The 27654-nt window shown below is 54.9% G+C and overlaps 1 protein-coding gene across 6 annotated transcripts in view; it reads left to right on the top strand.

The window, feature by feature from the left end:
* Nucleotides 1-27398, top strand: part of ZNF185 (zinc finger protein 185 with LIM domain) — a 29493-nt gene extending 2095 nt beyond the window's left edge. Inside the window, exons 2-31 of one of the 6 annotated variants that reach the window (XM_038123102.1) lie at nt 5433-5507; nt 5815-5950; nt 6534-6593; nt 7493-7531; nt 7730-7804; nt 7994-8062; nt 8556-8636; nt 9989-10072; nt 10899-10934; nt 11478-11561; nt 11934-12008; nt 12712-12792; nt 13156-13224; nt 13716-13799; nt 14000-14044; nt 14383-14466; nt 15604-15687; nt 16117-16200; nt 16612-16719; nt 17472-17564; nt 17977-18057; nt 18820-18969; nt 19501-19611; nt 19859-19954; nt 20967-21044; nt 22316-22384; nt 23456-23536; nt 24332-24434; nt 24985-25083; nt 25871-27398. In XM_038123102.1, the coding sequence (XP_037979030.1) occupies nt 5483-5507; nt 5815-5950; nt 6534-6593; nt 7493-7531; nt 7730-7804; nt 7994-8062; nt 8556-8636; nt 9989-10072; nt 10899-10934; nt 11478-11561; nt 11934-12008; nt 12712-12792; nt 13156-13224; nt 13716-13799; nt 14000-14044; nt 14383-14466; nt 15604-15687; nt 16117-16200; nt 16612-16719; nt 17472-17564; nt 17977-18057; nt 18820-18969; nt 19501-19611; nt 19859-19954; nt 20967-21044; nt 22316-22384; nt 23456-23536; nt 24332-24434; nt 24985-25083 (2364 nt within the window). In that variant the 5' untranslated portion in view covers nt 5433-5482 and the 3' untranslated portion in view covers nt 25871-27398. Of the gene's footprint in view, nt 1-5432; nt 5508-5814; nt 5951-6533; nt 6594-7492; nt 7532-7729; nt 7805-7993; nt 8063-8555; nt 8637-9988; nt 10073-10895; nt 10935-11477; nt 11562-11933; nt 12009-12711; nt 12793-13155; nt 13225-13715; nt 13800-13999; nt 14045-14382; nt 14467-15603; nt 15688-16116; nt 16201-16611; nt 16720-17471; nt 17565-17976; nt 18058-18819; nt 18970-19500; nt 19612-19858; nt 19955-20966; nt 21045-22315; nt 22385-23455; nt 23537-24331; nt 24435-24984; nt 25084-25870 lie in introns of all 6 variants that reach the window. The other 5 variants (XM_038123100.1, XM_038123101.1, XM_038123104.1 and 2 more) reach the window with 5 other exon arrangements.
* Nucleotides 27399-27654: the final 256 nt, after the last annotated feature.

The raw sequence follows: 27654 nt of genomic DNA, 5'->3' as shown, positions 1-27654 counted from the left end.
GACCAGGCAGGCACGAGCTGTTGTGTTGCACAATCCCAGAAGGGTGGATTTAATGTTTGATTGAAGGTTGCCTGGACTGTTTCAATTATTGAATTCCTTATTGTTCATAGCTTGGCTTTAGAAATCTCCTGGTGCTTCTTAAATATCCCCAATGTTTATGGAACGGCATCAGTGTTAAACAGTCACTGCCTGGAAGAAGGGAAAGGCAGGAATAAGAAGCTGATCCTTTAGAGCAGCTGAGCATTGTCTAAAACCTGGAATCCCAGACTGGTCTGGGTTGGGAGGGGACCTTAGAACCCACCCAGTGCCACCCCATGCCGTGGCAGGGACACCTCCCACTGTCCCAGGCTGCTCCAAACCCCAGTGTCCAGCCTGGCCTTGGGCACTGCCAGGGATGCAGGGGCAGCCCCAGCTGCTCTGGGCACCCTGTGCCAGGGCCTCAGACTGGGTCTGGACCTTCAGAGGCTCCCTCAGAACCTCCTCCTCCAAACACAGAGCCCCTGTGTGCAGGAGGTGGTCTGACATCCTCAGGTGCAGGCTGTGAGTTCCCAGTGTGGAGCCTGAGGTGCAATTCCCATTGCCCCTCGTGCCCCCAAGAGCAGACAGCAGGGGAGGAGTGTCTGTCCCTCCCAGGAACGGGAGGTGCTTCAAGCCAGAGCTCAGAGGTGAACTAAATCCAGTTTTAAGAACACTGGCTTAAAAATGTCACAGCCACTGGCCCAGGTGTTGCTCCAGCAGGAGCTGGGGTGGGCCTGGCAGGGGTCTGGGTGGGCCTGGCAGGGGTCAGGATGGGCCTGGCAGGGGTCTGGGTGGGTCAGGGTGGGCCTGGCAGGGGTCAGGGTGGGCCTGGCAGGGGTCAGGATGGGCCTGGCAGGGGTCTGGGTGGGTCAGGGTGGGCCTGGCAGGGGTCAGGGTGGGTCAGGGTGGGCCTGGCAGGGGTCAGGATGGGCCTGGCAGGGGTCTGGGTGGGTCAGGGTGGGCCTGGCAGGGGTCAGGGTGGGTCTGGCAGGGGTCTGGGTGGGTCAGGGTGGGCCTGGCAGGGGTCAGGGTGGGTCTGGCAGGGGTCTGGGTGGGTCAGGTGGGCCTGGCAGGGGTCAGGATGGGTCTGGCAGGGGTCAGGATGGGCCTGGCAGGGGTCTGGGTGGGTCAGGGTGGGCCTGGCAGGGGTCAGGATGGGCCTGGCAGGGGTTAGGGTGGGTCTGGCAGGGGTTAGGGTGGGCCTGGCAGGGGTCAGGATGGGCCTGGCAGGGGTCTGGGTGGGTCTGGCAGGGGTTAGGGTGGGCCTGGCAGGGGTTAGGGTGGGTCTGGCAGGGGTCTGGGTGGGCCTGGCAGGGGTTAGGGTGGGCCTGGCAGGGGTCAGGGTGGGCCTGGCAGGGGTCAGGGTGGGCCTGGCAGGGGTCTGGGTGGGCCTGGCAGGATTCCTTCCAGCTTCTGCTGTCCCTTCTCAGCGGATCAGGTGTCGGGTGACACCTGGGGCAGAGCAGGGACAAGGTTTGCATTGTGTGCTGGCTGGTGCACAGAAATTCGAGTCTGTGCCCTCTCGGGAGGCAGTGCTGGGCTCTGGGCCTGCCTGCTGGGCCAGGTAACCTGTGCCAAAGGAAAAGGAAAAGCCTTCTCCCCCTGCTCTCCTTGCCGGGGCTGTCCAGAAGCTGGGCTCCAGCTGCTGAGTGCCACATCAGATTGGTGTTGGAACCCTGGCTGCTGGGCATTCCAGACTCTGTGCTGCCAGGCACTGACCCCCAGGAGAACTCTGCACTGACCTGAGGCCGTGGAGAAGGCTCCCAGTGATAAAATTGAGATTATAAGTTTGAATTGAAGTGTGTAGTATCACATAGTAGAAAACGTAATGTTTTAGAATATAATAATAAATATATATATAACAAAATAGAAGTTTTAAAGCAGTAGCTAGTCCTTCTTCTTCACCTTCTTCTTCATGAGTTTAAGTAGTATTGTGTAATTAGATAAAAAGTCCACATTACAAACCTTAGTTAGTTATTAAGTTAAAAATAAAAATAATTTGTGTCATTTCTTAATTAGACAGTTTATCCTTAAAAAGCCTTATGAAAAGAAAAATACAACTCCATTTTTTTAGTTTGTTGGTAAAGTACTATAAAACTCAAAACTTATAGTATATATATGTATACAAATATAGTATATATATGTAATATAAATAAAAACTAATAAACATCTAAGTCCAAACAAAAAATACCATCTCACACATTTAATCCCAACCTTAAAACCAAAAAAACAAAAAACAAAAAACCCAAAAAACAAAAAAAAACCTAAAACACCCCCCCCCAAAAAAAAAAAAACCAAAACAAAAACAAAACAAAACAAAACCCAAAAAAAACCCAAACCAAAACCAAAAAAAAGCAGCACAAATTCCCCCTTGGAGGTGGGGACCTGGCCTGGAGGTAGTCCTGGAGGCCAAAACTCTCAGCAGGCTGGAGGAGGCTCAAAGGAAGGAGGTTCAAACCTCTTGCAGGCTTTAAATACATTTTAATTGGAGGCTTGTGAAGGTCAGAACAGGCATCAATTATCCTCAGAGCAGGAGATTTTTCCGCGTGACTGCCCCGGGTGCTGTTTGCAGCCCTCGGGTCGGCGGCCAGGGCCTCCATGAGTGCCCAGCCCTGGGGGAAATGGGGCCTGTGCTGGCAGCCAGGGGCAGGGGAGCATGGCAGAGATCCTTAGGGAGCTCCAGCACGGGCTCAGTGGGTGGGAGCAGAGCCTGGAGCTGCTGCTGGGTCACCATGGAGCCCGGATCACCGTGGGCAGGATGGGATCACTTCAGAGCCAGGACCATCAGTGATGCCCCGTGGGTTTGGACTGAGGGAAATAACCCTGGTGAGGGCACAGGTGGGCCTCTGTGGATGCCCTTTGTGTCAGGAACCCAGAGTTTCACTCCTTGTCCAGGAGTGCCAGAGCCATCGAGGCTGGAAGGGACCCCCAAGGTCCTCCAGTGCCACCCAGGCCTCACACAGACAGGGAAGGCAGCAGAGGGACCTGGGGGTTCCTGTCCCAAAAGGAGCTGAGACAGGGATCAGCGTGGGAGAGTGAGGGTGGGGCTTGGGGCATCCCATGGCAGGGCCAGGGAGCGAAACACGGGGAGCAGGAGTGCTGGAAGCTGGGCCCGAGGCTGGCCTGGCTGCAGGGACACCTCAGGGGTCTCAGGGCACCCAGGTGCTCCCAGAAAAGCTGGATTTATGGGATCAAAGCAGCTCGGCTCACTCTTCCCATGACATTGCGTCAGTCCTCAGAGCTGGGTCCAGCTGGATCCAGCTGATCCCCAAAGCACAGGGACAGCAAGGTGCTGGTAGGCACAAAGGGGCCATTACCCCAGGTGCCCTACAAACTGCAGGCTCAACTCTTGTTTTTAACATTTCAAAGTCCCAGCTGAGCCATCACAAAGGACGGCGGCTAGCAGGAACAGGAGCTCCCATTTGCTTTGAAAGAACAGAAGTGTTTCATCTCCCGCAGGGTAATTAGAGCTGTTCAAGTGCTTTCCGTGGAAAGCAGATCCTTTCCAATTAAGGACTGCGCTGCTGATTTCAGGCACTTGAAGAATTTATTAGGGAAGAGTTGGGGTGGTTGTGCCTGCGCTCCTGAGAGGACAGGACGGCTGGGCAGGGACAGGTCTCCCCCCCAGGGCCAAGGCAGCTCTGCAGCCTTGGGCACAGCTGGAGGTGCTCCCTGGGTCATCCACGGGCTGTGATCCATAGGGAACACTCCCTGCTGGGGATGAGAGAGGAGTTTGGGGTGCTGGAGCTGCTTGAAAACTCCAGGGCACGGAAAGAGCCGAGGCAGGGCAGGGATCCCAGGGATTGTGCGGAGGGAGAGCTGGGCTGGGCTGGGCTCTGCCCCTGAGCTGGGCTGGGCTCTGCCCCTGAGCCAGGCTCTGCCCCTGAGCCCCTGAACATTGACATCCAAACAAGGTACCAGCTCCCTTTTCTTTATTAAATAGCCTGGAATCGCTTTCCTCATTAAATAGCTTGGAATGGCTTTCCTTTCGGGATGAGGAACTTCAAAGTGTCCTCAGTGGGACACTGCAGCCAGGCTTGATCCCAAACCAGGGGATCTCTGGCTCTTAGCAAAGCTGCTTGTGAGCCCCAGGGCTTCCCAGAGGTGGGAACGACCTGTGTGTGTTGTCTTGGTGGTGTTCCATGCCTTTGGAAACAGGGATTCTGTGTTACTCAGCACGGGTTTAAGCAGCAGCTCCGTTTGGAGTGTGCAGTCTGAGGACACAGTTTAATGAGATTTTGCTCCTGTGCAGAGAGGACATTTATATCTTCTGCTGGGTGGCTCATGTTGGATGCTTTTTCAGTGGGAATGAACCATTTTTATGGATCTCCTGCTGCCTGGGACATCCCAGTACTCCATCCCAGAGGCTGGCATCCAAAGCTGGGCACCAGTTGCATTTACCCAGCACACAACGAGAGGGATGTAATGTACCAGGGACATGAGCTGGACCATAAATCACAGGTTATTCCAAATACCAGAAGGAATACTGGAATATCAGCTGCCTGTTGCATATTTGGATTGCACAGGGGTGGGTGTAATGCTTGGGAATGTTTGCAGAGGGAGAGGAGCCTTGGGGAATTGTTCATGATCCTGATGGGAAGAGCAGGGGATGAGCAGTGGGCAGATCCCTGGCTGAGACAAGAGAGGGGAGGAGGTTTTGCCAAGCCCAGTGCCATGAGATCAGCACCCAGCATTCCTCCTGGGCACGTGGCTTCCCAGGAATACTGCAGGGACAGGCCCACCAGCAGGGAATAACAACCTCCTTCCAGATTCTCCCAAAGTGGGTTGCACCTTCTTATTTCTGACTGGCAGAATCCAGGAGAGAGTTTTGGCAAGGGAAGACTGGGGGTGGTAAAAGCTGGAAGGTGTCCCTGCCATGGAAGGGTTTGGAACTGGAGAGATTTAAGATCCCATCCAGCCCAAACCATTCTGAGATTCAGTGCAGGATTTTCCCCTCCAAAAACAAAAACTTGTCCTGCAGCTTCCATGGAAAAAACTAGGAGTGCAAACAGAACAGAACCATTTCTGACAAACACAGCCAGGTGCTGAATTAACCTGGGTCCTTCTCATCCCACCGGACACGAATCCCAAGGGTACTCCGGGATCCTCGGGGTTCTGTGGACTCCAGAAGGTCTGGCCCACTGAGTGGCTCTGGACACTTTTGCAAGGTCTCCTCCATCACTTCCCTCCCAGATCTGGAAGAACACCTCTGGCATGGCTGGATTTGATTTTCCCTGTCCTTGATGCTGCAGGTTCATGGATGGGGAGGACTCCCAGCTTTGGTGCAGGCCTCCCCATCCTCTGGCTGTGCCACCACTGCTGGGGCTCTGTGGCTGTGCTCTCCTCTCCCCATGCCTGCCAGGTTTTTATACCCCAGCTGATATTTTGCTTATCCCCTTCTCCATTTCTTCCAGGGGCTTGTTGGCTGTGAGCAGTGGCAGAAGGGGAAGGTGCTGCTGAGACCATGATGTCCCTGGGTGTCACTAAAGGTAATTCCTTCCTCTCCTGGTTTTCCTCTGTTTCCCCTGCCCAAGTGGAGCTGCTGGAATGTCCCTGCTGGTTCAGGCCACCAGGGAGGTGTTTCAGTGAGGTGTGAAACCCTGCACGAACCTCTGTGATCCAGCGGGATGCTGATCCCGAGGTCTGGATGGCCACGTCCCCATCTTCCATCAGAGTGGGGAAAGTCTCACCCAGCGCTGGAAGCCCTGACAGAGAGGAGAGGGGCTCCGTGCTGGGATGGATCCCATCCGCCCCGGGGTCCTGTGAGTGCTTCCCTCCCTCTCCCTGCTCTCCCAGGGGGGCCGATCCCACCCACGGACGAGGATCGCCGCAGGATCATCCGGCAGATGAAGGTTCGCACCACCCTGCGGGGGGACAAGAGCTGGATCCAGCACCACAACTCCGACTCGGACGAGGAGAAGAGCAGCCCCCTGTGAGAACATTTCCTTCTCCTTCCCTTTCCCCATCAGAATTCCCTGAGGTGGATCAATGATCCAACCCCTGGCCCTGCAGACACCCCGGGCATTGTCCAAACACTCCTGGAGCTCTGGGCTCTCCAGGCACCCCGCTCTCCAGCTGCACAAGATGTGCTGGGACAAGTTTTGGGGTGCCCGTGGTGCCAGGCAGTGACACTGCCCAAGGAGTTGCTGCTCCTGTTTATTTCTGATAAATGCAGGGTGGTCAGAAGCTCGGACAAATGTCTTCTGCTGGAGCTGGAACCCAGCAGCACAGACAGCTTGGGAGGCTCAGGAGAGCTCAGAAGCTTTGTGAAGCCAGAATGTGCTTTGGAGTGACAAACTCAGGGCAGGCCTGGAGGGTGTTCAGGATGGAAGAGGCAGGAGATCAAACAGTTCCCTGGATGTCACACAATGCCCTGTGCCAGGGAACACCAGTCTGCTCCAGCTCCTCTTTCCTTGGGAACAGACCCAATTCCAAATCCCTCTTCTCTTCCCCTCTCTCCAAACCCATTGCTCGGCAACCAGTTAACCACATCCTTGTGTTTGCTGCTCCCTCAGGTCTGGACAGGCTGCTGGGGGACCCCCAGCCCCCAAACCCGCTGCTCCCCATCAGGACAGGTAATTCCAGGGGCCCATCCTGTTCCTTCCCTGCTCTGCTGTCTGCTGGGGGCGGTGCAAGCCCTCACCTCGCTGTGTGCCCCCCTCACCTCCTGCTGCCAGCCCAGCTCTGGGCACAGCCCTGCCCACAGGGATGTCTCACCTTGGAGGGAGCAGGGACTGGCTCCTGAGCGGCCCAGCGGGGTGCAGGGGTGACTTTAATTCAGAGGAACGGAGCCTTTGAGCTGCTGATGCCACAAGGCTGGGCTGGGACACCAGCTGCTGTGCTGGTGCAGCCCCTCGGTGCTCCAAGCAGGGGCTCCTCAGGGCAGGGAGAGCCCTGGGTGGGGCTGAGTTTGGTGCAGAGCACGAGGGGTCTCCAGGAACTCAGGAGCTTGGAGGAATATCCTGAAATACCAAACTCTTAGGAAGGGCCTGGCCCTGTGTGAGGGCTCTGCCCTCTCCCCTGAGCACTTCCCTGTTTCCCTTTCCCTGTGGCAGCTCCCCCCACTCCTGGTGCTCTCCAGAGGAGCCATGCTGTGCTGCCTCCTGGGAATGCACCTCAGAGGAGTTGGAGTGCAGCTGTTGCTCCCCAGTGATAAAATAATTAGGATCTGCATCACATCTGATTTCCCCCTCCTGTGCCACCAACCTGGGCCAGAGAGCACTGCCAGCATGGCTAATATTAATTGGCTCACTCTAAAATTCACTTTCCCTATAAAAAATCCTCTGTAGAGCTTGTCCTGATGATTATTCATTTGAAAACACCCCTCCAGAGTCGCTCCAGCTGTGGGATCCCTCCAGGCCTGCTTAGCTGGGTTTTTGGTTTGACATCCACGTGGACTTTCCCCTTCAATCCTGGTGCTGCTGCTGTTGTTTTCTCCGTGTTTTTTACCCCCTGATATCTGTTCTTTGCACAGGTCCTCTGCCTCCAAGCCCCAGTCCGGATACCTCATCAGGTGGGTATGGAATGGGAGTGATCTGGGCTGCAGGGGGAGGACGACTGGATCAGGAGCAGAAACTGTTCCCTCCTGGGTTCCATCAGCTGGGAGCATCCCAGTGCTCAGGGTCAAGAGCCAGCCCTGTTGTTTCACTGCTGGTTTGAACTTGGCTCCAGACATTTTCCATTTCCTGTAAGATGTCCCTTCCCTCCGCAGGGGGGTGTTCACCAGGACCATCGACAAAAGCTCGTCCGTGCCGGATCCTTCACCTTCCAGCCAAGCGCAGAAGAAGTACGAGGGTGTCCCCCTGTCCCCTCCTGAGAAGGGGGCAAATCCCTTCAACTGAGCAGCATTCCCTGCAATCAGAGTGGGGACATTTGGGGCTATGCTGTTGTCCCCCTCCCTGTGGAGCTCCCCTGGGGAAGGAGGTGGGGAGGGATGGGAAGGTCACATTCCCAGGCGTGGTTTGTGTCCCCCCAGCACTTCCCTGAAGGGACAGAGCCGCTCCCCCTCCGGATACAGGATGACCACAGAGGACTACAAGAAACTGTGAGTGGGCAAAGGGAGCAGCTCCTCCTGTCCTTGCTCAGTGTGAGCCCTGGGAACGCCCCTGGAGCTTTCAGAGCTTCCACTGGAAACTCCAGTGGTTCCCAGGGCCACCTCTTTGTGGGCCAGGAGGTGCTCCTTGAACTGACACCAGCCTTTGTATGGAAGGGGTTTCATCACCAGGCAAAACTGGAGGGTGCAGCCTGGGAACTGGGTTTGGAGCTTTCCTGAAGCCTGGAGAAAGGCAGGGCAGCACTCTGGGCATTTTCTGCCCAGCTTTTTGTGTCCCAGAGCGTGGCTCTGATCTGAAATGGGGTTGGGGCCTTTGGGATAAGGACAAAAGTCCTTCAGGGACATGTGCACCCCTATGGAAAATAAGGTGTCTTCCAGGGTCTGACGCAATGCCTTGGACTCACTTCTGTTTGGCTCTTGCTGCCTCTGCCCCAGCCACAGCAGCAATTCCCTGACCCTGGCTCTCCCTTCCCTCTCTCCCCAGAGCTCCGTACAACGTCCGGCAGAAATCCGTGGATGGGGAGGAGGAGGATGTGCCTTTTTCTCCAGATGAGCATAAGAAGAGGTGAGGCCTGGAGGTGCCCCCATGTTCCTGCAGGGATAGTGACAAGTTCTGTTCCATCCTGGAGGGCTGGTGGGCCCAGGCACGGCTCAGAGCTGGGTGCAATCCAAGGATAATCCCAGCCCTCCCTGCTCCGAGCCCCGCTCTGCCCACGGGCCACCGCGCTCCCAACAAAATGTAATTAAAATCCTGACGTGATCCGGCCTGACAGCACGGCCCAGTTACCCAGGCAGCTGGGAAGGGCTGTGGGATCCGTGGGCTGCCTGGTGTCCGTGGGGAGGATGGAGATGCACAAGCAGGCAGGAGGGAGGAGCCCAGCTCCCCCCACTGCGGGTGCGCCCGGAGCCGGGATCACTCCAGGACTGGCACCCGAGGCCAGCTCCGGGCTGGGCTGTCCTTCCCCTACCAGGAATAGGATCAGAGAATCATCCCAGGATGGTTGGGGTGGAAGAGACCTCAAAGCCCATCCATGTCCCTGCCATGGGCAGAGACACCTTCCACTGTCCCAGGCTGCTCCAAGCTCCAGTGCCCAACCTGGCCTTGGACACTTCCAGGGATGGGACACAGGACAGGACAGGAACAGGAACAGGTCTGGTCTCTCTGGCTTCAGCCTTGTTGTTTTTGATGGAGTTTTTGAGGACCCTTTTCCTCATCCACAAGACTAGTACAAAGGAAAAATTTTTCATTGTCCCCTGGGGTCCTACCACTAAGGAGCTGGAGAGGAACTTTGGAAAGGTATGGAGGGACGGGACTCAGGGAATTTCTGACTTCCCACTGCCAGAAGGAAGGGATAGATGGGACATTGGGAAGGAATTGTTCCCTGGCAGGGTGGACAGGCCCTAGCACAGGGTGCCCAGAGCAGCTGTGGCTGCCCCTGGGTCCCTGGAAGTGATCCCTTCTCCCTTGGGACACGTGGTAGTACCAGGTCAATGCAGACACACTCCATGGAGTGTCAGCCACAGAAATCATGTCCCATTTTTCTGTCCATGGAATCCAATATTGCAACAGTCCAGGTCTGCAATGGATGGTCCAGGCCTGGCACAGCTCCCCAGGGCAGTGGTGGAGTCCCCATCCCTGGAAGTGTTCAGAAAGCCTGTGGTTGTGGCACTTGAGGATGTGGGTTATGGTGACCATGAAGGTGGTGCTGGCTGATGGTTGGACTGGATGATTTTAAAGGCCTTTTCCAACCTGAACCATTCCACGATTCCATGAAATCTGCTCCCCAGAGCACAGGAGCTCATTCAGGGTTAGCCCAGCCTGCAGTGGGTTGTTCCCTGCCCGTCCAAGGCTCCAGGCAGCCGGGAGCAGCAGGATGAGCAGGCTGTGAGCCATCCCTCGCTCTCTCCCCGCTCCAGGACGGAGGCTGCCAACAGCGTCCTGCGGCGCTCGGCCGGCCGCGAGCGCGCCTACGTGCTGTCCGCCGCCAAGAAGAGCAACGGGTGAGTGTCCAGAGGCTGGGAGTGGGGCAGGAGCCAGGGAAGGGCTGCTGGAGCTGAAGGGAGCCTCTCCAACACAGCAGCCAAGGACAGGCCACAAGGGCTCGAAGGGCTGGAGCTCCTTCCCTGCAAGGGAAGAGCTGGGAATGTTCACCAGGAGAAGGGAAGGGTCCAGGGAGAGCACAGAGCCCCTTCCAGCCCCTTCAAGGGGCTCCAGGAGAGCTGGAGGGGGACTGGGGACAAGGCATGGAGGGACAGGACGCAGGGAATGGCTCCCACTGCCAGAGGGCAGGGAGGGATGGGATATTGGGAATTAGGAATTGTTCCCTGGCAGGGTGGACAGGCCCTGGCACAGGGTGCCCAGAGCAGCTGGGGCTGCCCCTGGATCCCTGGCAGTGCCTGAGGCCAGGCTGGACACTGGGGCTTGGAGCAGCCTGGGACAGTGGGAAGTGTCCCTGTCATGGCAGGGGTGGGGCTGGAAAATCTTGAAGGTCCTTCCAGCCCAAACCTTTCCATGATCCCATGGTATCTGCAGGTTTCTGCAGAACTGGGAAATCCTCCATGTATTCCTTATTGAGAGGGATGAAACTTCCAAAAAAGAAAATCCATGGGAGTCCCTAATTCCCTGAGGCAATCAAGAGTCCCATTTTCAGCCTCAGTCCTTCAGCTGCTCTCTGCAGTTTTGCTGTATTATTGCATTGGTGTGACACCCCTGACTGGGGCCAGCTCTGCCCATAGGGGTGACAGGACCTTGCACACCTGGGGCAGGGTCTGGGAGTGTCTTTCCCTCCAATCCTTTAACTGCTCCTTAATCCTTCCTCCACAGCAGCCCAACACAGGAATTCCCACCCCTGTTTGCCAAGAGGTGGGTGCTGGACCTTGGGGAGCACTGCTGGGGCTGGGTGCGTGTACCAGGCTGGGATAGCAGATCCCGGGAGTTTCACAGCAGAGGAAGAACAATTCCTTGAAAAAGGATGCTGAGGGTTGGATCTCACTGCTTTTTTGGGAAAAAACAGTGTTGGAAAAACTGGGAATACAGTCCTGATGGTGCTTTGGGTTATGGACAGCCTGAAACTGGGGAGACTCAGCCACAGCCTTCCTGTTTCCTGGGAAGCTGCTCCAGCCAGCCAGGGGAATGCTGCTCAGGCATCTCCCTCCTAGAGCTGTCTGTGGGACAGGGAAATGTGCCCAGGGCTCCCTCTGGAACCCAAGAACTCAGCTGATGCTGTGTGGAAAAATCCCACTGACCTGGCTGCATTCTGCCCCTTGGGATGCTCAGCAGGAGCACAGGGAGCAGGAGCAGCAGGAAACAGGGAAATCATGGCTGGGGGAACACATGGATAAACTGCCTGGAAAGCTACAGCAAAGAGAAATGATGTGCCATTTGTCTCTTTCTCCCTGTGGAAAGAATTGAGATAGAAGAGGAGGAAGGGCAGCAGAGGAGGAGTGCGACTGTGCCGGGTTCGTCCAGGGTTGCTCCGGAGAGCAGCAGGTACTGCTTCCTCAGGGTGGCATGTCTGACTCCAGGGCTTTGCCAGCTCTGGGGATAACTGCATTTATCAGCTGTCCAAACACAACCAGACATGGAGAGTTTGCAAAGGACACCTCCCTGGAAACACTGGGGATAGAAACGGTTCCAGCTGGGATAAATGGGAAAAATCAGTTTCTAAACCCAAGTATTCCAGCAGAAAGGCAGATGTGAGTGACAGCAGTGCCACAGAGCACAGGGACACTGCTCAGGAAGCAGCACAGGAGCTGTGGGCACAAAGCAGCGTTCGTGCCCCCATGAGAGAAGCTCCTAAAAATCACCTGGGTTAATGTTTTGTTGATTTGTTGTTTTGTTCTCTTTTTTTTTTTTTGTCAGTGCTAATGGGCTAAGAAATACCAGCCATGGGTCTTCCTGGGATGAGCCAAAGGCAGCAGCAGCCTCTCCCTCCAGGTAGGAGCTGCAGCACAGCCAGGATGGGTGGGACAGTTTGGGCTGAAGGTCAGAGACCTCTGTGGGCACCACTCTGGGAAAGGGGAGGAACCAAATCCATCTTTCCATGGGAAGCCTTTCCTGGATGCAGACAGCTCTTATAAAGGTTTTATGGCTGAAACCCGTGGCAGGATCTGACAGTGTCCTGATAGAAGGGGTCAAAACCCAAAAGGAAAAAACCCCAAATGTAGATCCTGGACTGGTTTGGGTTGGAAGGACTTAAAAGCCCAACCAGTCCCACCCCTATGGGCACCTTCCACTGTCCCAGGTTGCTCCAAGCCCCATCCATCTGAACCCTTTCTTGCCAAACAGGTGTAAGGGAATAACTTTTAGTTGTTTTCCAAGGTTTTTGACTGAATCCATGCCTAGTGTATAAAAAAGGTGGAATAGTTCTCACTGCAAGCAGCACTTTGGCTGCTGCCCTTGTCCTGGTGCTTTTACTGGTGTGCCACTGTAGAAAGTGGAAATTCCAGGCAAAATCAGTGCTTTTAATTTAAAATTGCTTCTGAGCAGATGACTTTGCCAGTGAATGGATTGAGAAGAGTGATGATTCATTCCCATTTTCTTCATTCCCATAAGGAACACTCCAGTGCAGGGTGGATTTGCTGCAGCTGGAGCTGGTTTGACCAGGAATGACAATTTTGTCCTTTGTCCTCTCTTGCAGCCCCAAAACAGGCAGCAGGAGCCAAACATCCCCATCCCTGAGTGACACTTTGGGGAAAATCTCCACTTCTGCTGAAATCAGGTGGGTCTGGAGGCCCTGCAGCAGCCTCAGGATCCCAAGGGCAGGATGGGGAATTTGGCTCTGCCTGGGAGGATTCCCTGGAGACACAAAATCCTCCAGGACATGTCCACCTATCCATCCATCCCACCTGTCCAGCTGTCCATCCATCCATGTCCATATGTTCATGGAGCAGCACGGAACAGCAAACACCACACAGAGAATTCCAGGGAAGGGGCAGAAGCATCTGGGAGGAAACATTCCCAGATGGAAGCCAGGGCCTGCCACAGTTTGAATGTTGCCCAGCTCTGTGCTGGGAATCCAGACCTGCAGCCCTTTCTGTGCAGCCCCTGTGGCTCCTCATCCCTCACGCTGTTTTCCCTGCAGGAATGGTGAGGAGAGACAGGCCCTGAGTGGGAAATTCTCCTTGGAAACGGTGTCCCAGCGTGGAGATGGGTAAGGAATGGGCAGGGGCTGCTCTGTGCTGCTGACCCTGGATTTGCTCGGGAGCAGCAGCTCCCTGCTCCTGGTGTCCCCCAGCCCGGGCTGGGCTGCTCTCCAAGAGCAGCATCTGCTGGCAAAGCTGCAGCCTGGCAGAGATCTCCTTCCTTCCCTCACTGCTCTGGGATTCTTCCCCCTGAACACTCCACTCCCTGAATTTCCCTTTGTTTTGCTGCTCCCTTTGCCTCCCGCTGCCATTCCCTGGAGCTGTCACACCTCCGAGGGCTGTGCTGGTCCTTGCTGCCTGCTGGCTCCTGCTGGTCTTGGGCCATAGTTCCATGGTCCATGATCTGCAGTCAGACCCACTGGGAATGCAGCCCTGCCCGTCCTGATGGAGAGATTTAACCTCATTTTGTTCCCCAACAAATATCAGCAGATTTCTCTAGGATGGTACATTACAAATGCTGACAAGTCTCATTTTCACTGGATTTTTCCTTTTTTTTTAGTGACAAAGCTCTGAAGGAAAAGCCTGAAAGGTTCCCATGGGATGAAGGGGCCTCCAGAGCCTCCAGGGCTTCCACGAATGGAAGGTAGAGTCACTGTGGGATCCCTGACTTGGGCACTGCACAATCCATAAGCTGCTGTTCTGGAGCTGGCTGGAATATTGGAATGGATATTTACTGGTGGAAAAACAGATTCCATATGGGCTTTGTAGAACTGCTCTCTCCTCTATGAAATGCAGGGGAAGGTCACTGTAGAACATTCCTCAAGTTGTGTCTCTCTTTTCCAGTTTTTCTGAGCACACAGAAGCCAAGAATGGGTTTTACCCACCAGAGTAAGTGGAAAATTCCCTTTTTCTCCTTCATTTTAGAGTGGGGGGTGGTTCTCCTGACCCAGGACTGCCCTGTGGATGAGCTCTGGGAGCAGCCCTTGCAGAGGAGGGTGGGCTTGACCCAGCAGCTCAAAAGGCCTGGGCTCTTCCAGCTGCTTTCCTCACACGAGGATGAGTGAGTTGGATCTGGGGCTCAGCCCTTCAGGAAATTCCCAGGGCTAAGCAGGAGGGAAAAAAAGATGTTCCACTGGAGCCAGGAAAACCTGGTGGTAGATATTTTTACTTCTTGGTGTTCTCCTGTTGCTGAGCTTCCTGCTGGGACCAACCCCCTTCTCTCACAGGTCCAGCTCTGGTTCCTGGGACACACCTGGGGATGCTCCAGAGAAGCTGCTCCGTCCCTCCGAGCCCTCCCAGGGGGACACCAGGTGTGACACAGGGCCTGGGGCTGGCACCCTCTGCTTCCAGAGGGACCTGGGCTGGGAATAAGCAACTTGTCCAGAGTAGAGCAGGGATTAGAATCCAAACTGGGCAACAAAGCAACTGGAAAAGGAAAATCCTGTGTGGGTAAACACTGGGAGCAGCATCTTCCTGTTCGCTGTTACCCAGCTTCTTCCCAGAGAAGCAGCCTGGGAATTCAGGGGGAATTTCTTCACGGAAGGGGTGGTCAGGCATTAGAAGGGGTGCTCAGGGAGGTTTGGAGTCCCCATTCCTTGGAGGTGTCCAGGGAAGGACTGGAAGTGGCAGTGAGTGCTCTGCGCTGGGGACAAGGTGGGGATGGGGCACAGGCTGGACTCAATGATTCTGGAAGGGTTTTCCAGCCCCTGGGATGCTGGGAGCAGATCCAGCAGCTTTAGCACTGGCTTTAGTGCCTCCATCCCACAGGATTTTAGAGCCTTTGCTCCCCTCACATTGCCAGGGGTGCATGGTCAGGGAGGAGTTGCTGCTGTTGGCAGCACTGATCTCGCTGGAGCTGCTTCCCTCCCTTGTCCATTATTTTGGGATTCATTTCCCTGTATTGGCCCAACAAAGGCATTGAGGAGTGCATGTTTCAGTGTCAGGCTGGATGGAACTTGGAGCACCTTGGGATAGTGGAAGGTGTCCCTGCCCATGGCAGCAGGTGGGACTGGATGAGCTTTAAGGTCCTTCCAACCCAAACCATTCCATGATTCCTGGATTCTATGAAATTAATTCATCCCCCTGAGCTAAAGAGAGGAGGATCCCACAGCCTGGAGCTGCTGCTGGTGATGTAGGAATGTCTTTCCCAAAGTTACTCCTGTTGTGCTTTGTCCAGGTGCTCCATCCTGGGACAGGACAGGGAATTCCTGTACAGAGATGTGTGGGAATTTAATCTCAGTAACTGCCTCAGTTCCACCACCAGCCTCTCCTCCTCTTGGATAGGATTGAAAATGGGAATTTTCAATGGGAATTTTTTTTCTGAGGGAAAATCACTTCTCTGAGACAAATCTTTGTTGTTTCCTGGGCTGATACAAAGTGCAGTGTTGCTGTTCCATACAAGTCCCCTGGAAATTTTGGAAGCCCTAAATTCCCCGTTTTTTTGCCAGGTCACCCTTGCAGTCTGATGTCCCTCTTCGTCCCACTGAGAGAACCCCTGTCCACATTGAGGACACAGAATATTCCTTTAAAAGGTAAGAGCAGGGTGAGTTTAGTGGGTGTAGGAACAATCCTGAGCATTAAGGGAAACCTGAATGGGCTGGCACAGAAAGAGGCTCCTTCTCCTGCTTTTTTTCCAAGCATGGAAACAACTGAGGTTCAAATAAACCAAGAGCTTTGTGTTGTATCCTCCTCCATCTCCTTTGAGAGCAGCCAAGCACTCCAGATTTTTCCTCCTCCTGTGCTCTCAGTGGGGCTCAGTCACTCCCTTTCAATTCCCTGATAATCCAGGGATGTTGCAGCAGCAGCAGCAGGGAGCTGGGAGCGGCTGGAGCACAGGGACATGGGCTGTCCTGCAGAAAACCCCAGTGCAGGCTGGCACAAGGCTGGCCTGGTGAGCACAGCAGTGCCAGCATCCAGGTGCCGGTTTTTAGGGATGTGATGGGTATTGCTCTGGTTTCCAGCTCTGTCCTGGGCTACGAGGAGAGGAGCAGCTCCATGAATCCTGAGGGCCCATCCCACCATCAGCCCTACTGGGATGAGACAAGGTGAGGACTGGGGGGACTGGGATGTCTGGGGTTGGTAACCCAGGATGTCTGGGGTTGGTGATCTGGGATGTCTGGGGTTGGTAACCCAGGATGTCTGGGGTTGGTGATCTGGGATGTCTAGCCTTGGTGATCTGGGATGTTTGAGGTTGGTGATCTGGGATGTTTGAGGTTGGTGATCTGGGATGTCTGGGGTTGGTGATCTGGGATGTCTGGGGTTGGTGATCTGGGATGTCTGGGGTTGGTGATCCAGGATGTCTGGGGTTAGTGATCTGGGATGTCTAGCTTTGGTGATCTGGGATATTTGGAATGGCTTTGGCCAAACTGGCTCCTGCTCCTGGCCTGCTCCTCTCCAGGGAATGGGTTTCTGTCCATCCCAGCATGGGTTTTCCCAATCCTGGATCTCTGGTTTAGGTTTTTGGACTCAGCCAGCCTCACTGAGAGGGGCCAAGGAGCTCCTGGCCATGACAGCCCCCCAGAGCCCCCCAGGCTGAAGGAGCCCACTGAGCCCAGCAGGGCTGGGTAAGGAATGGGATATTCCCCCTGCCTTCTGTGGGATGAGGGGTCATTCCTTGGGCATCTTCCTCCCTGCTGATAAATATCCTCCCAGGTTCTCCTTTTCATAGAATCATGGAATTGTTGAGGTTGGAAAAGACCTCTCAGATCAAGTCCAAGCATCAGCCAGCACCATCACTATGTTCAGCACTAACCCATGTCCTCAAGTGCCACACCCACACATTTCCTGAACATTTCCAGGAAATGACAACCCTTTCCATGAAGAAATGGAAATGACAACCCTTTCCATGAAGAAATTTTTCCCAATATCCAACCTAAACCTCATCTAGTGCTACTTGGGGCCTTCTTATGCTTGATTCGAGTGCTGCTTTTATTGGATGAACTTTTTACCATGGTTTTATAGGAGAACCTGGGAGAAAAGATCCTCCTTAGCTGGAGCCATCAAATCCTGTCCAGCTGGACTGCCAGGAGTTTCTTCCTAGACTTTAGATTTGGGAGCAGAGGGTGTCTAGGGAGAGACAATAAGCAATAAAATTTGGCATCAGGCTCCATAGTAACGCTGGGTCTGGTTTTGAACTTCCCCAGTCAGGGCTGGGTGTCCACTTGGGAGGACTTCATGGACTGACTTCCTTTCTCTTGTCCATATTTTCCACCTAAACTGGAAGAATTGAGGCTCTTGGTTAAACTGGGCTCCCTCCCAGGTGTGTCAGTGAGAACACCTTGGAGTCAGAGGGTGAGCAGAGTGTTCTTCTCCCCAGGTCTGAGCTGCGCTCCCAGGACACTGCTGGGAGCAGGGACAGGGACATGGGAATGTCATCCTGTGTGCAGAGTGAGGAAAGCACTGCAAGAAGGCAAGAGTGATAATGGAACTGCTTTTCCTGGTGGGAGGGCCTGGGGAATTTGCTGCAGGGGGCTCTGGAGGAGGCGCTAAAAGTGCTGTGGTTGAGGTCCTTCCTTTCAGCCTTGCTTCTTAAGTGGTCTGGATTTTTCATCTGTTTTTTTTTTTCACATCACTTTGGGTTATTTGAGGACTTGGGTTAGTGCTGGGTGGTTGCATTTGATGATCTCGGAGGGCTTTTCCAACCTAAACAATTCTGTGATTCCATGATTCTATCTGGCACATTTCCATGCAGGGATACTGCACTTTTTTTTTTTTTTTTTTTTCCCTTGAGGCAGAAGATTCTCCGGGGCTGCATCTCCATCCCACAGGAATTCTGTGCTCAGGGTGCTTCCACAGACCATACAGGTCTCATGTCTTGGCAGGTCCAGCTCTGTTCCTGGAGGAAGCAGTATCCCAGCTCCAGAGGTTCCACATGCAAATGAGTCTGAGCCACGCCGGGACAGGTACAGAGCCGGGGCACCAGGACATCCCTCACAAACCTCCAGGTCTCCTTCCTGGCCTGCCCAAGGCATCCAGATGCTCATTTCCTGGCCTAGGGAATTCAGGAACCAATGCAAGCTCTGCCAGTGCCATCTCTCCCCCTGGAGGGAGCACAGCCCTGCAGGGATCTCCCACAGGAATTGTTGCAGTTCAGCATCAGAAGGACCTGGAGCTGCTGGAGAGAGTCCAGAGGAGGCTTCAGAGCTGCTCTGAGGCCTGGAGCCCCTCTGGAGCCGGGCTGGGAGCGCTGGGGCTGCTCACCTGGAAAGGAGAAGGCTCCAGGGAGAGCTCAGAGCCCTGCCAGGGCCTGAAGGGGCTCCAGGAGAACTGGAGAGGGACTGGGGACAAGGCCTGGAGGAACACAGAGAATGGCTCCCAGGGCCAGAGGGCAGGGATGGATGGGATATTGGGAATTAGGAATTGTTCCCTGGCAGGGTGGGGAGGGGCTGGGATGGAATTCCCAGAGCAGCTGGGGCTGCCCCTGGATCCCTGGGAGCAGGGGTGGCACTGGATGGGCTTCAAGGTCCCTTCCAAACCAAACCATTCTGGGATTCTGGAATTCCCTGATCCTGTGATTCTGTTAACACCATGGTGCCCCATTTCTCCCTGTTCCTTGTAGGAAGTGGCAGGATCCACCCTCAGCAGACCCTGAACACTCATGGGAGCTGCTCAGGGCAAAGATAACCCTTGGCTTTATGCTCGAACTGGTTTTAATTCTTCTGCAGGTCTGACTTCAGCTCCCAGGAGAGTGTTCGCAGTGCCCACGAGCCCCGGCCCCCCGTGCCCCTGTTCCAGGAACGCCAATCCTTCGGAGGCTCCGTGCCCAGCCACAGGATTCCAGCCTATGTGGACAGCCAGGTGTTCAGCACCAGGAGGTGAGGATTTGGGGATGAGGTTTGGGCATGAGGGTTTGGGGGTGAAGGGTTTTGAATGCAGAGACCGGGAAAGCTGCTGGCATGGGACACTTTCCACTGTCCCAGGCTGCTCCAAGCCCCATCCAGCCTGGCCTTGGACACTTCCAGGGATGGGGCAGCCACAGCTTCTCCAGGCAATCCGTTTGGGAATGCTTTGGCTTTGCTCAGCTGTTGGGTTTGGAGCCTGCTGTCCCTGTGGAGCACGTTGGCACAGGGGAAAAAGCAGAGCATGGGGGAATGCATGATGGAACCATGGAGCCATGGAGTTCTCATGGCTGGAAAAGGCCTCTGTGAGCATCAGCTGTGTCACATGGTCACCACCAAGCCACAGGCTCAAGTGCCACACCCACACATTTTCTGGACACTTTCAGGGACGGGGATTGCACGCTGTGCCAGGGCTTGGCAGTGCCAGAACCTGGCAGTGACTGTGAGCCCAGCGTGGGGACTCCAGAGATTCCTGCTGCCGTGTGCTCAGGGCTTTGTGTCTCCCAGCAGGCCCAGCCCGGATCCCAAAGGGAGCGTTTATTCTGGGAGCAGCAGCCCCAGGAGCAGCTGGTACGACAGTGCCAGGGGGCATGGGGACTTCAGCCCCCCTGCAGGACGGTGAGTCCAGGGCTGGGATCCCGGCTTCCCCAGCCGAGGAACTCCCCACTGCCACACTCCCTCAGTGTCCCGGTGTCCTGATCCATTTGCTGGTTCCCTGGGTGTGAGCAGGCGTGGGGTGTGCCCTGGCTGCGGAGTGGGAGGGGTCAGTGCCCAGCAGGGAGAATCCAGCTGAGATTCCCACCCTGTGTGAGCCTCCCTCAGGTGCCCAAACTGAGCTTGAGACTGTTCCACTTCCTCTCCCCAGCCACGACTCCTTTCCCAGGGATCCCACCATGTCCATGTCCCAGAGAAGCCACAGGGTGCCATTCTACATGGACAGCTTAAACTCTAACAGCTCCAGGTAAATGGGCAGTCACGAGGGCTCCGAGGGAAATTCCCCAAAAATTTATGACATAGGAGCCAGCAGGCAAAGCCAAGAGCTGAGAGAGGGAGGATTGGTTTCCAGGGAGTGGATGCATGATCCAGAGGCACAGACCAGCTCTTAAACCATTCCTAGCTAAAGCTGCCTAGCAGAGTGTCTGGGATACATCCAGAAAAATCCCTGGAGATTTTTCACTGTGTGGGAGGCCAGAAGAGAGGGACAGGAGAATGGGGAGATGGTTCCTGGCCAGGAACTGGCCTTTGCTACAGGAAAACAGAGATCACAGCAAAGAGAGAGGGTCACTCTCCCCAGAATGCCAATGGTTAAATGACAGAACTGCTCCCAGAACAAGGCTGTTGGAAGGGGCAGGAGGTATCCAGAATGGAATACCATTATCCTGGGCCCCTACAGTCCCTCCTGGCAATGCCAGCCCATCCATGTGCTGCCAGATGCTCCGTGCAGCCACCAGTGCAAGGCTGAGGGATCTGTAACAAGGAGTGCTTGTGGGGGTGAAGGGGAGGCACAAGATCCTTGGATTGGCTCCAGGAAAGGTCAGCCTCATTCCAGGTCTCATTGCTGAGTGGATGAAGAGAGCTGTTTTCCATAGTTTTGTTGCATTCTTCCTTCAAATTACTGAGTTGGGGACAGTTCCATTGGCCTTGGGAATGTTCCCATCTCCTGCAATTCCTCCTGTGCCCTTTCTCCCCCTGGCTGCTCCCAGTCAGGCTCCCACTCACTCAGCCCATCCTCACTGAAAGCTCTCGTTGCATCTTCTGGCTCATGGCCCTACAAGTGAGACTTCCCCAGATCCTTTCTCCAGGACAGGATCTGTCCCGTGGCAGATGTAGAAGGAGAAAGGGATTGGTGTGGTCCATGACAAGGTCTGGCAAAGGGCTGTGCTGTCCATCTGCCCTCCCAGCAGTGGCAGCCGCTCTCCTGGCTGCCAGTTTGGATCCTGCCATGGCTCACAGACTTTTCCCTCTCTCCACAGGCTCCTCTCCAGTTCCAGTGAGAGGCTCTGCAGCTCCCACCACAGCTCTGGGTACCAGCCTGACTCCAACACTGCCGGGTAAACAACTGAGGGGGGCACAATCCCCTCGCTGCAGGGTGGGCCCTTCCTGCTTGAGAGGAATTCCAGCTTTGGCACCTGGCTGGTGTCACCCGTTGTGGCCAGCAGGGTCAGGGCAGTGATTGTCCCCCTGCTGGGCACTGCTGAGGTCATGAGGTCCCACATGGAATCCAGGGGTCAGTTCTGGGCCCCTCAGGACAAGGCAGACCCTGAGGGGCTAGAGCATATCCAGGAGCTGGAAAAGGGGATTGGAGACCCAGGAGAGGCTGAGAGAGCTGGGAAGGGGCTCAGCCTGGAGCAAAGGAGGCTCAGGGGCCCCACTCCTGACAGGAGGGGACAGCTGTGGGGCGTTCGAGCTCCGCTCCCAGGAACAGGGACAGGAGCAGAGGGAACAGCCTCAGGCTGGGCCAGGGGAAGTTGAGGTTGGTGGTGGAAGTGTCCAGAAAATGTGTGGATGTGACACTTGGGAACATGGTTTGGTGGTGACCATGGTGGTGGCACTAATTGATGGTTGGACTTGATGATCTTAAGGGTCTTTTTCAACATTCATGATTCCATGATTCCATGATGTAGAAAGAGCCCGTGCTCAGTTTAAGGGAAAAAAAAGGTTTCTTTCCCTAGCCATGACAGGTCTTAGTGTAAGAAGGGAGGATTAATCCCAGCTTTTAGGCAGCAGTGGAAATGCACCATGGAAAAAGGCTGATTAATTCCTGTCAGGGCTGCAGGCTGAGGGTGGGGGGCATAGGGCTCCTCTTGGCCTGCACGGAGCTGCACCAGGGTGGGACATGGAATTCTGGAGCTGGGATTGGAAAAAGTCAGGAATATGCAAGGGAGGTAAAAATATCCCCAACAAAGCAGCAGCAGTTTACACACCGGCTGAAAACACTGGAGGTATTCCAGAGGCAGAGCAGCCATGGAAGCAGCACTGTGCCACAGGGCTCGGTGGTAACAGGGGAGCTGGGAGCTCTCCCCGTGCCCATTGTGTGCCTAATCCTGACGGGAGCTGGGAAAGACTTATCCCTCGAACCCATAACTGGATGAAAGGGCAACATTATCCATCCCATTCTTTCCAATTAACTCGATTTGTTTTGGTGGGGTAATTAGAGGAGTTGGTGTTTAGCAACAATGCTCGATGTGCAGGATTTATTCCAGAACAACAGCATCCGCTCGCTCCGAGCCTCTCCCGCACGCGTTCCGTGGCCGGGGCACACGCGGCCCCTGCCCGAGCCCCAGCCGCTCTTTTCTCATGCAAATGCTTCCCGTTTTCCCAGGAGAGGGATCCTCTTTGTCAAGGAGTACGTGAACACCGGTGGCTTTGCAGCCTCGCCACGCCACGGCAGGTAGGGAGCGCTGGGGACGCCCGGTGTCACTGCCAGGTGTCACTGCCAGGTGTCACTGCCAGGTGTCACACCCGTGCAGAGCCCAGCACCGAGCCTTGCCGCCTCACACATCCCACCAGGAGGGAGCAGCTGGAGCTGATCGGCCCGGGGGGTTACTGGGAGGGCAGGTTCTGCTCTGTGGGGTCCTGCCCTCTCCTCCCGCTGTGCTGGTGACAGCAGGACCTGTGTCCCACTGCTCCCAGGAGACAGGCCAGCTCCTCCTGGAGTGGCTTGGTCTCTGAGGTGGGTGAAAACACCACACGGCAGGTTTGGCACTGGGAGGCTTCGCCTGTAAACAGTGACTGGAATGCATGAGGAGAATGTGGAGGGTGAGGGATCTCCATGGTAAAACTTCCATTATATGTTCTTAAAAAAGTTAAATTGTACCATTTTCAAGCTTAAGTCTTCAGTTCTCTGAGTTCTGCTCAAGTGAAGCTGCTCCGCACTGGCCCCAGCGTGACAAGAGCAGGGTTTGGCCCCATGCACATCATCTTCACAGTGGTGTGGCACCAGTTCACACCAGTTTGAGGCTGCCTGCAGGCATTATCCTCCCTGGGCGCTCTGCTGGCATCCCTGGGGGAGCTGATTGCACTCCCTGCATCTCCCCGAGCCTGTCCCAGAGCTCAGCAAAGCTGCCATCAGCAGCCACAGATAAGCCAAATATCCAGGAAACTCAGGCAGAGAGGGAACGCTCAGCTGGATGAGGGGTGAAATCAGGGATGTGCTCCATGCCTTTTCCTGCACAATAGTGCAGCATTTGGAGTTTTGGCACTGAAAAGCTGCTATTTGTAGGGGCCAGATGCAAACATGAGGGCCCTTGTGAGGCCAGAGGAGTTTTGCCTGGAGAGTCCTCTCTGGGGGTACTTAAAGGTTCCCCTTTGTGTCCTGGGAAGGCACTTGGAGGACCTTCTCCCCACGGAACAGGTAGCCAGGATATTCCAAATCACTGGATTATGATTCCACCCGAAATTCTCTTCCCACATATCACTGCCAAATGCTGATATTTCCCTCCCTCCTTCCTTCCTTCCACAGTGGCAGCCTTGTGGATTTGAGTGACCTGGAGAGAAGCAGCTTCAGCCACCACAGTTACCTGTCCAGTGCTCCCCTGCACAGGTAGGATGGGGCGGGGCTGCCTTGGGCAGGTTCATCAAACTCTCAGTCAGAAATGATTGCAAGGTTTGCTTTTTGAGGACACTGGGGTGTGTTTGGTGGAACAGCAGCACAGTAAATGGAAACACGGTGACACGGACTCCAAGTCAGAGTCTAGAGAAGGCCACCAAGGTGACCAGAGGGATGGAGCATCTCTCCTGTGAGGAAAGGCTGAGAGGACTGGCATTGTGCAGCCTGGAGCTGAGAAGCTTTGTGGTAACCTAATTGTAGCCTTCCAGTGCCTGAAGGGAGCCTGCAAGAAAAATGGAAAGGGATTATTTCCAAGGGCCTGGAGTGACAGGACAAAAGGGAATGCCTTCTCACTGGCTGAAGGAAGGGTTAAATGGGATATTGGGAAGAAACTCCTTAGGGACGGTGGGCAGGCCCTGGCACAGGGTGCTCAGAGAAGCTGTGGCTGCCCCTTGATCCCTGGAAGTGTCCAAGGCCAGACTGGACACGGCTTGGAGGCCCCTGGGATAGTGGAAGGTGCCCCTGCCCATGGCAGGGGGTGGAACTGGATGAGCTTTAAGGTTCCTTCCAACCCAAACCATTCCATGATTCCACAACTGTAGGATTCTGAGATCTGTCCTGCCCCACTGCTGTGGGCCACCCCTGGGACAGCACAGTCCCCTGTTCTGTCACACCTGTGGGAGCAGGCTGCTCATGGACAGCAGTGCTGATGGCTGGGATAAACCCCTGGCACCAGTGCTGGCACTGGAACCAGAGCATCACAGAGGCATCACTGCCCTGTTCTTCCAGGTCCAGCGAGCCCCTGTGCAGCTACTGCAGCCGGGAGATCCGAGACTGCCCCAAGATCATCATAGAGCACCTGAACATCCACTGCCACGAGTACTGCTTCCGGGTAAGCCCCAGGGCCTGTCTGCTGGGAATGGCAGGGCTGGGAGCAGGGATCTTCCTGCAAATTCCATCCCCAGGCTTTCAGAGGGATATGCTTGGGGTGGGCCAAATCCTTACCTCACACTGGGACAAAACCAGTCAGGCAGTCACAGGTGTCCCCAGAAGGTTTTCAGGTCCTTGAATAAATGTTAGAACAAGGAGAATTCTTTATTATTGTCAGCATCCTCAGAACACCCTCATGTCCTTGCCCACTGTCCTTGGGGCAGACTTGCTGCTTTGTGCTCTTTGTGCTCCAGTGGAGGTGGCTGAATCCTCAAACCCTGCAGGGTTTCCAAGGAAAGTGTGCAGGGATGTGGGGAGGGTGGGAAGAGGAGGGATGGGGAGTGTGGGAGGAAGAGGCCTGCAGGGACATTTGGCTGTTGTAGGAAAGTGCAGCCTCAAAGGTTGCACCCTCACCTTTTAATAGAATGATGCAGAGACCTCTGCCCCCTCCCTTCTGTTCCTGCGTGGGGTTGTGCCCATTGGTACCAACCTCCTTGTTTTCCCTTCGGCAGTGTGGAATTTGCCACAAAGCAATGGGAGATCTCCTGGACAAAATATTCATCCACCGGGACATTGTCCACTGTGACAAGTGCTATGAGAAGCTCTTCTAGGTGCGTTTCCAGGGCCCCTTTCCGAAGCCATTTCCAGAGGGATGGCTGGGTGAGAGCTCAGGGTTCACTGGTGAAGGGCATTTAACCCTCACATTCCCGGGGTGGCCAGACAGGGATCTTCCCGGGGTGTTCAGTGGGAAGCAGTGACCTTGCTGCAGCATTAGCTGGAAACTCACTTGCGCTGTCCCGGGGGTGTTGGTTGGAGCCAGAATCTCAGTGACAAACAGGCTGTGGTGGCTTCCCGGGGGTGACAGGCAGAGGCTGGCTTGAGTGATGACAGAAATGTCCCTCAGAGGTGGAGAGTCCCCGCGGAAGGCGGTTAAAGGTTCCTCGCTGTGTCCTGGGCTGACCCCGCGCAGGGACTGCGGGCGGTTGGGAGCTGTGACACTCCCCTGACAGGGACACAGCTCCTCGGCGGCAGGTGCACCTACTCTTTTAGTAAAGATCCTTCGAGGTGAAAACCTTCGGGTAGAGTTATACATTCCAACAGATGGACAGGAGCGGGTTGGACACGGTTTGGTTTTGTCAGATTATCTGGAAGGAGCAGGAGGTGCCATGGCAGCGACCAGAGCTGCTGTGCTGGGGCTGGGAGACCTCGTGTGCTCCCGATGCCTCCCGGCACAGAGCAGGAGGAGGAGGAGCGGGGAACGGGGCTCCTGCCTCGCCGCTCCTCCTACCTGGTAATGGGATGTGACTGGTGAAGGGCACGCTCCCGGCTCCACCGAGCTCCAAGGCCGCATTCCCGGCGGGATCAGCCCGTACTCAGCCGTTCTTTGTGTGCTTGCAGGGCCCTGCGGAGCTGGGAATGCAGCCCGTGCCCGGCGGCACGCTTGGGAATACCGCAGCTCCTGACTGGCTGAGATTGTAGAACTCCCGCTCCTGCTTCCTTCGAGTTCTTTTCCCTCTCGCTGCCCCGTGGCCGTGGATGAGTTCAGCACCTGCTGGTTGATGCTGCCACCTGCACAAGAGTGATGGGAACGAGATAAGGCAGCCTCCTCCTCAAAGAGAACATTTTCCAGAGGCGCTGAGCCCCTCACCCTGGCTTTAGCTGCGTGAAGATTCCGAGTGCTCCCGGAGCTGGGAGTCGGGCACAGCTCCTCAGGTTTATCCCGGCTAATTGCCGAGTCTCTCCTGATGGTATTTGTGTCTCTTTCCCTTGTGCAGCCAGGCTGTGCGAGCTGGCACACAGACACTGGGAGCCTTAAACACTAAATTTGGATTCTTGGGAGGGTTTGAATTTAGTCCTTAGCGAAAGCCTATTTCTGTGTCTTTCACCCCCAAATTCAGCATAGAAGTAGCTTCTGCCTGATTTCCATTTGCTTTCTCCAGGATTCCAGGAGCTCTTGCAAACTCTATTCTAATTGCGTGTCAGCTTTAATTCCCCTTCCTGCCTCTTCCCTGAGGATGCTGCAGCAGCACTTGTGGCTGCTGCCTGCTTGGGGAGATAACAGTGTCCTTCCCCTGGGGTTTAACTCGGGCTCTGAGGGCAGGTGTCCTGTGCCAGAGCAGGGGCATCTCCATTCCCTCTCCTGACAAAGAGCTCTGCTCAGCTGAAATCCCAGTTTCCCCCTCACCAGGGCTTTGCCCAGACCCCTCTCATTGCTGTAGATTATTCACAGCCCAAATGCTCACCAACAACATTGAACTTCCAGCAGATGCTGCCCTCAGTAAAATCAGAATTGTGTCATTTTAGCCCTTAACTCAGAGCTGAGACGTTGGGAATGCTGAATAGTGAAACCTAAAAGTTAAGTGTCCTGAAAGTGTCCAGACTTACTGTTTCCTCATGGGAAGCTTTAGGAATCATAGAACTGTAGAATCCCAGAATGCTTTGGGCTGGAAGGAGTTAAAGTTCATCTGTTTTAAAGTTCATGCACAGGGACACCTTCCATGAGCCCAGGTTGCTCCAAGCTCCGTCCAGCCTGGCCTTGGACACTTCCAGGGGTCCAGGGGCAGCCACAGCTGCTCTGGGCAACCAGGGCTTCCCCATCCTCACAGCCAAGAATTGCTGAAAACCAAGCTTCTCCTAAAATCCTGTGATTACCTGGGGGAAAAGGAACCCTGATCCCCCATGTGAATTCTTGTTTGTTTGAGAGCAGCTGAGGGAGCTGGGAAAGGGGCTCAGCCTGAAGAAAAGGAGGCTAAGAAGGGACCTTCTGGCTCTGCACAACTCCCTGACAGGAGGGGTTTTTCCCCCTTAAAGACATGTATCACCTAAAGGGAACCTGCAGCTATTATAAAAATGTTATGCTTTATAATTTGTACTGGTCTGAGCTTTGAAGAATTGCTGACCCCATGAATAAAAAACAAATGAATTATTCAAAGAGGTGAATCTTCCTGGTATTTGTGGAGAAGGGTCACCTGCACACAGATTTTTCCTACATGATGGATGAGGTCATGCATTTTCTTTAACAAAAAGATCTTACTTCTCTTTGGATTCTGCTGCTTGTGGGGACAAATCTTGACCAGATCATTTCACATGAAATGAAATAATTAAAGGGTACGAAATGTGCATGGTGGCACAGGGACTTCTGCTTTTGGAAATCCCGTCTTCTGCACAGACCAAACCTCTCC

Source organism: Motacilla alba, chromosome 4A (genome assembly GCF_015832195.1).
Source record: "Motacilla alba alba isolate MOTALB_02 chromosome 4A, Motacilla_alba_V1.0_pri, whole genome shotgun sequence".
Taxonomy (NCBI): Eukaryota; Metazoa; Chordata; class Aves; order Passeriformes; family Motacillidae; genus Motacilla; species Motacilla alba.
Note: the sequence above shows the minus strand (reverse complement) of the source record. Positions and strands in the feature narration are given on the sequence as shown.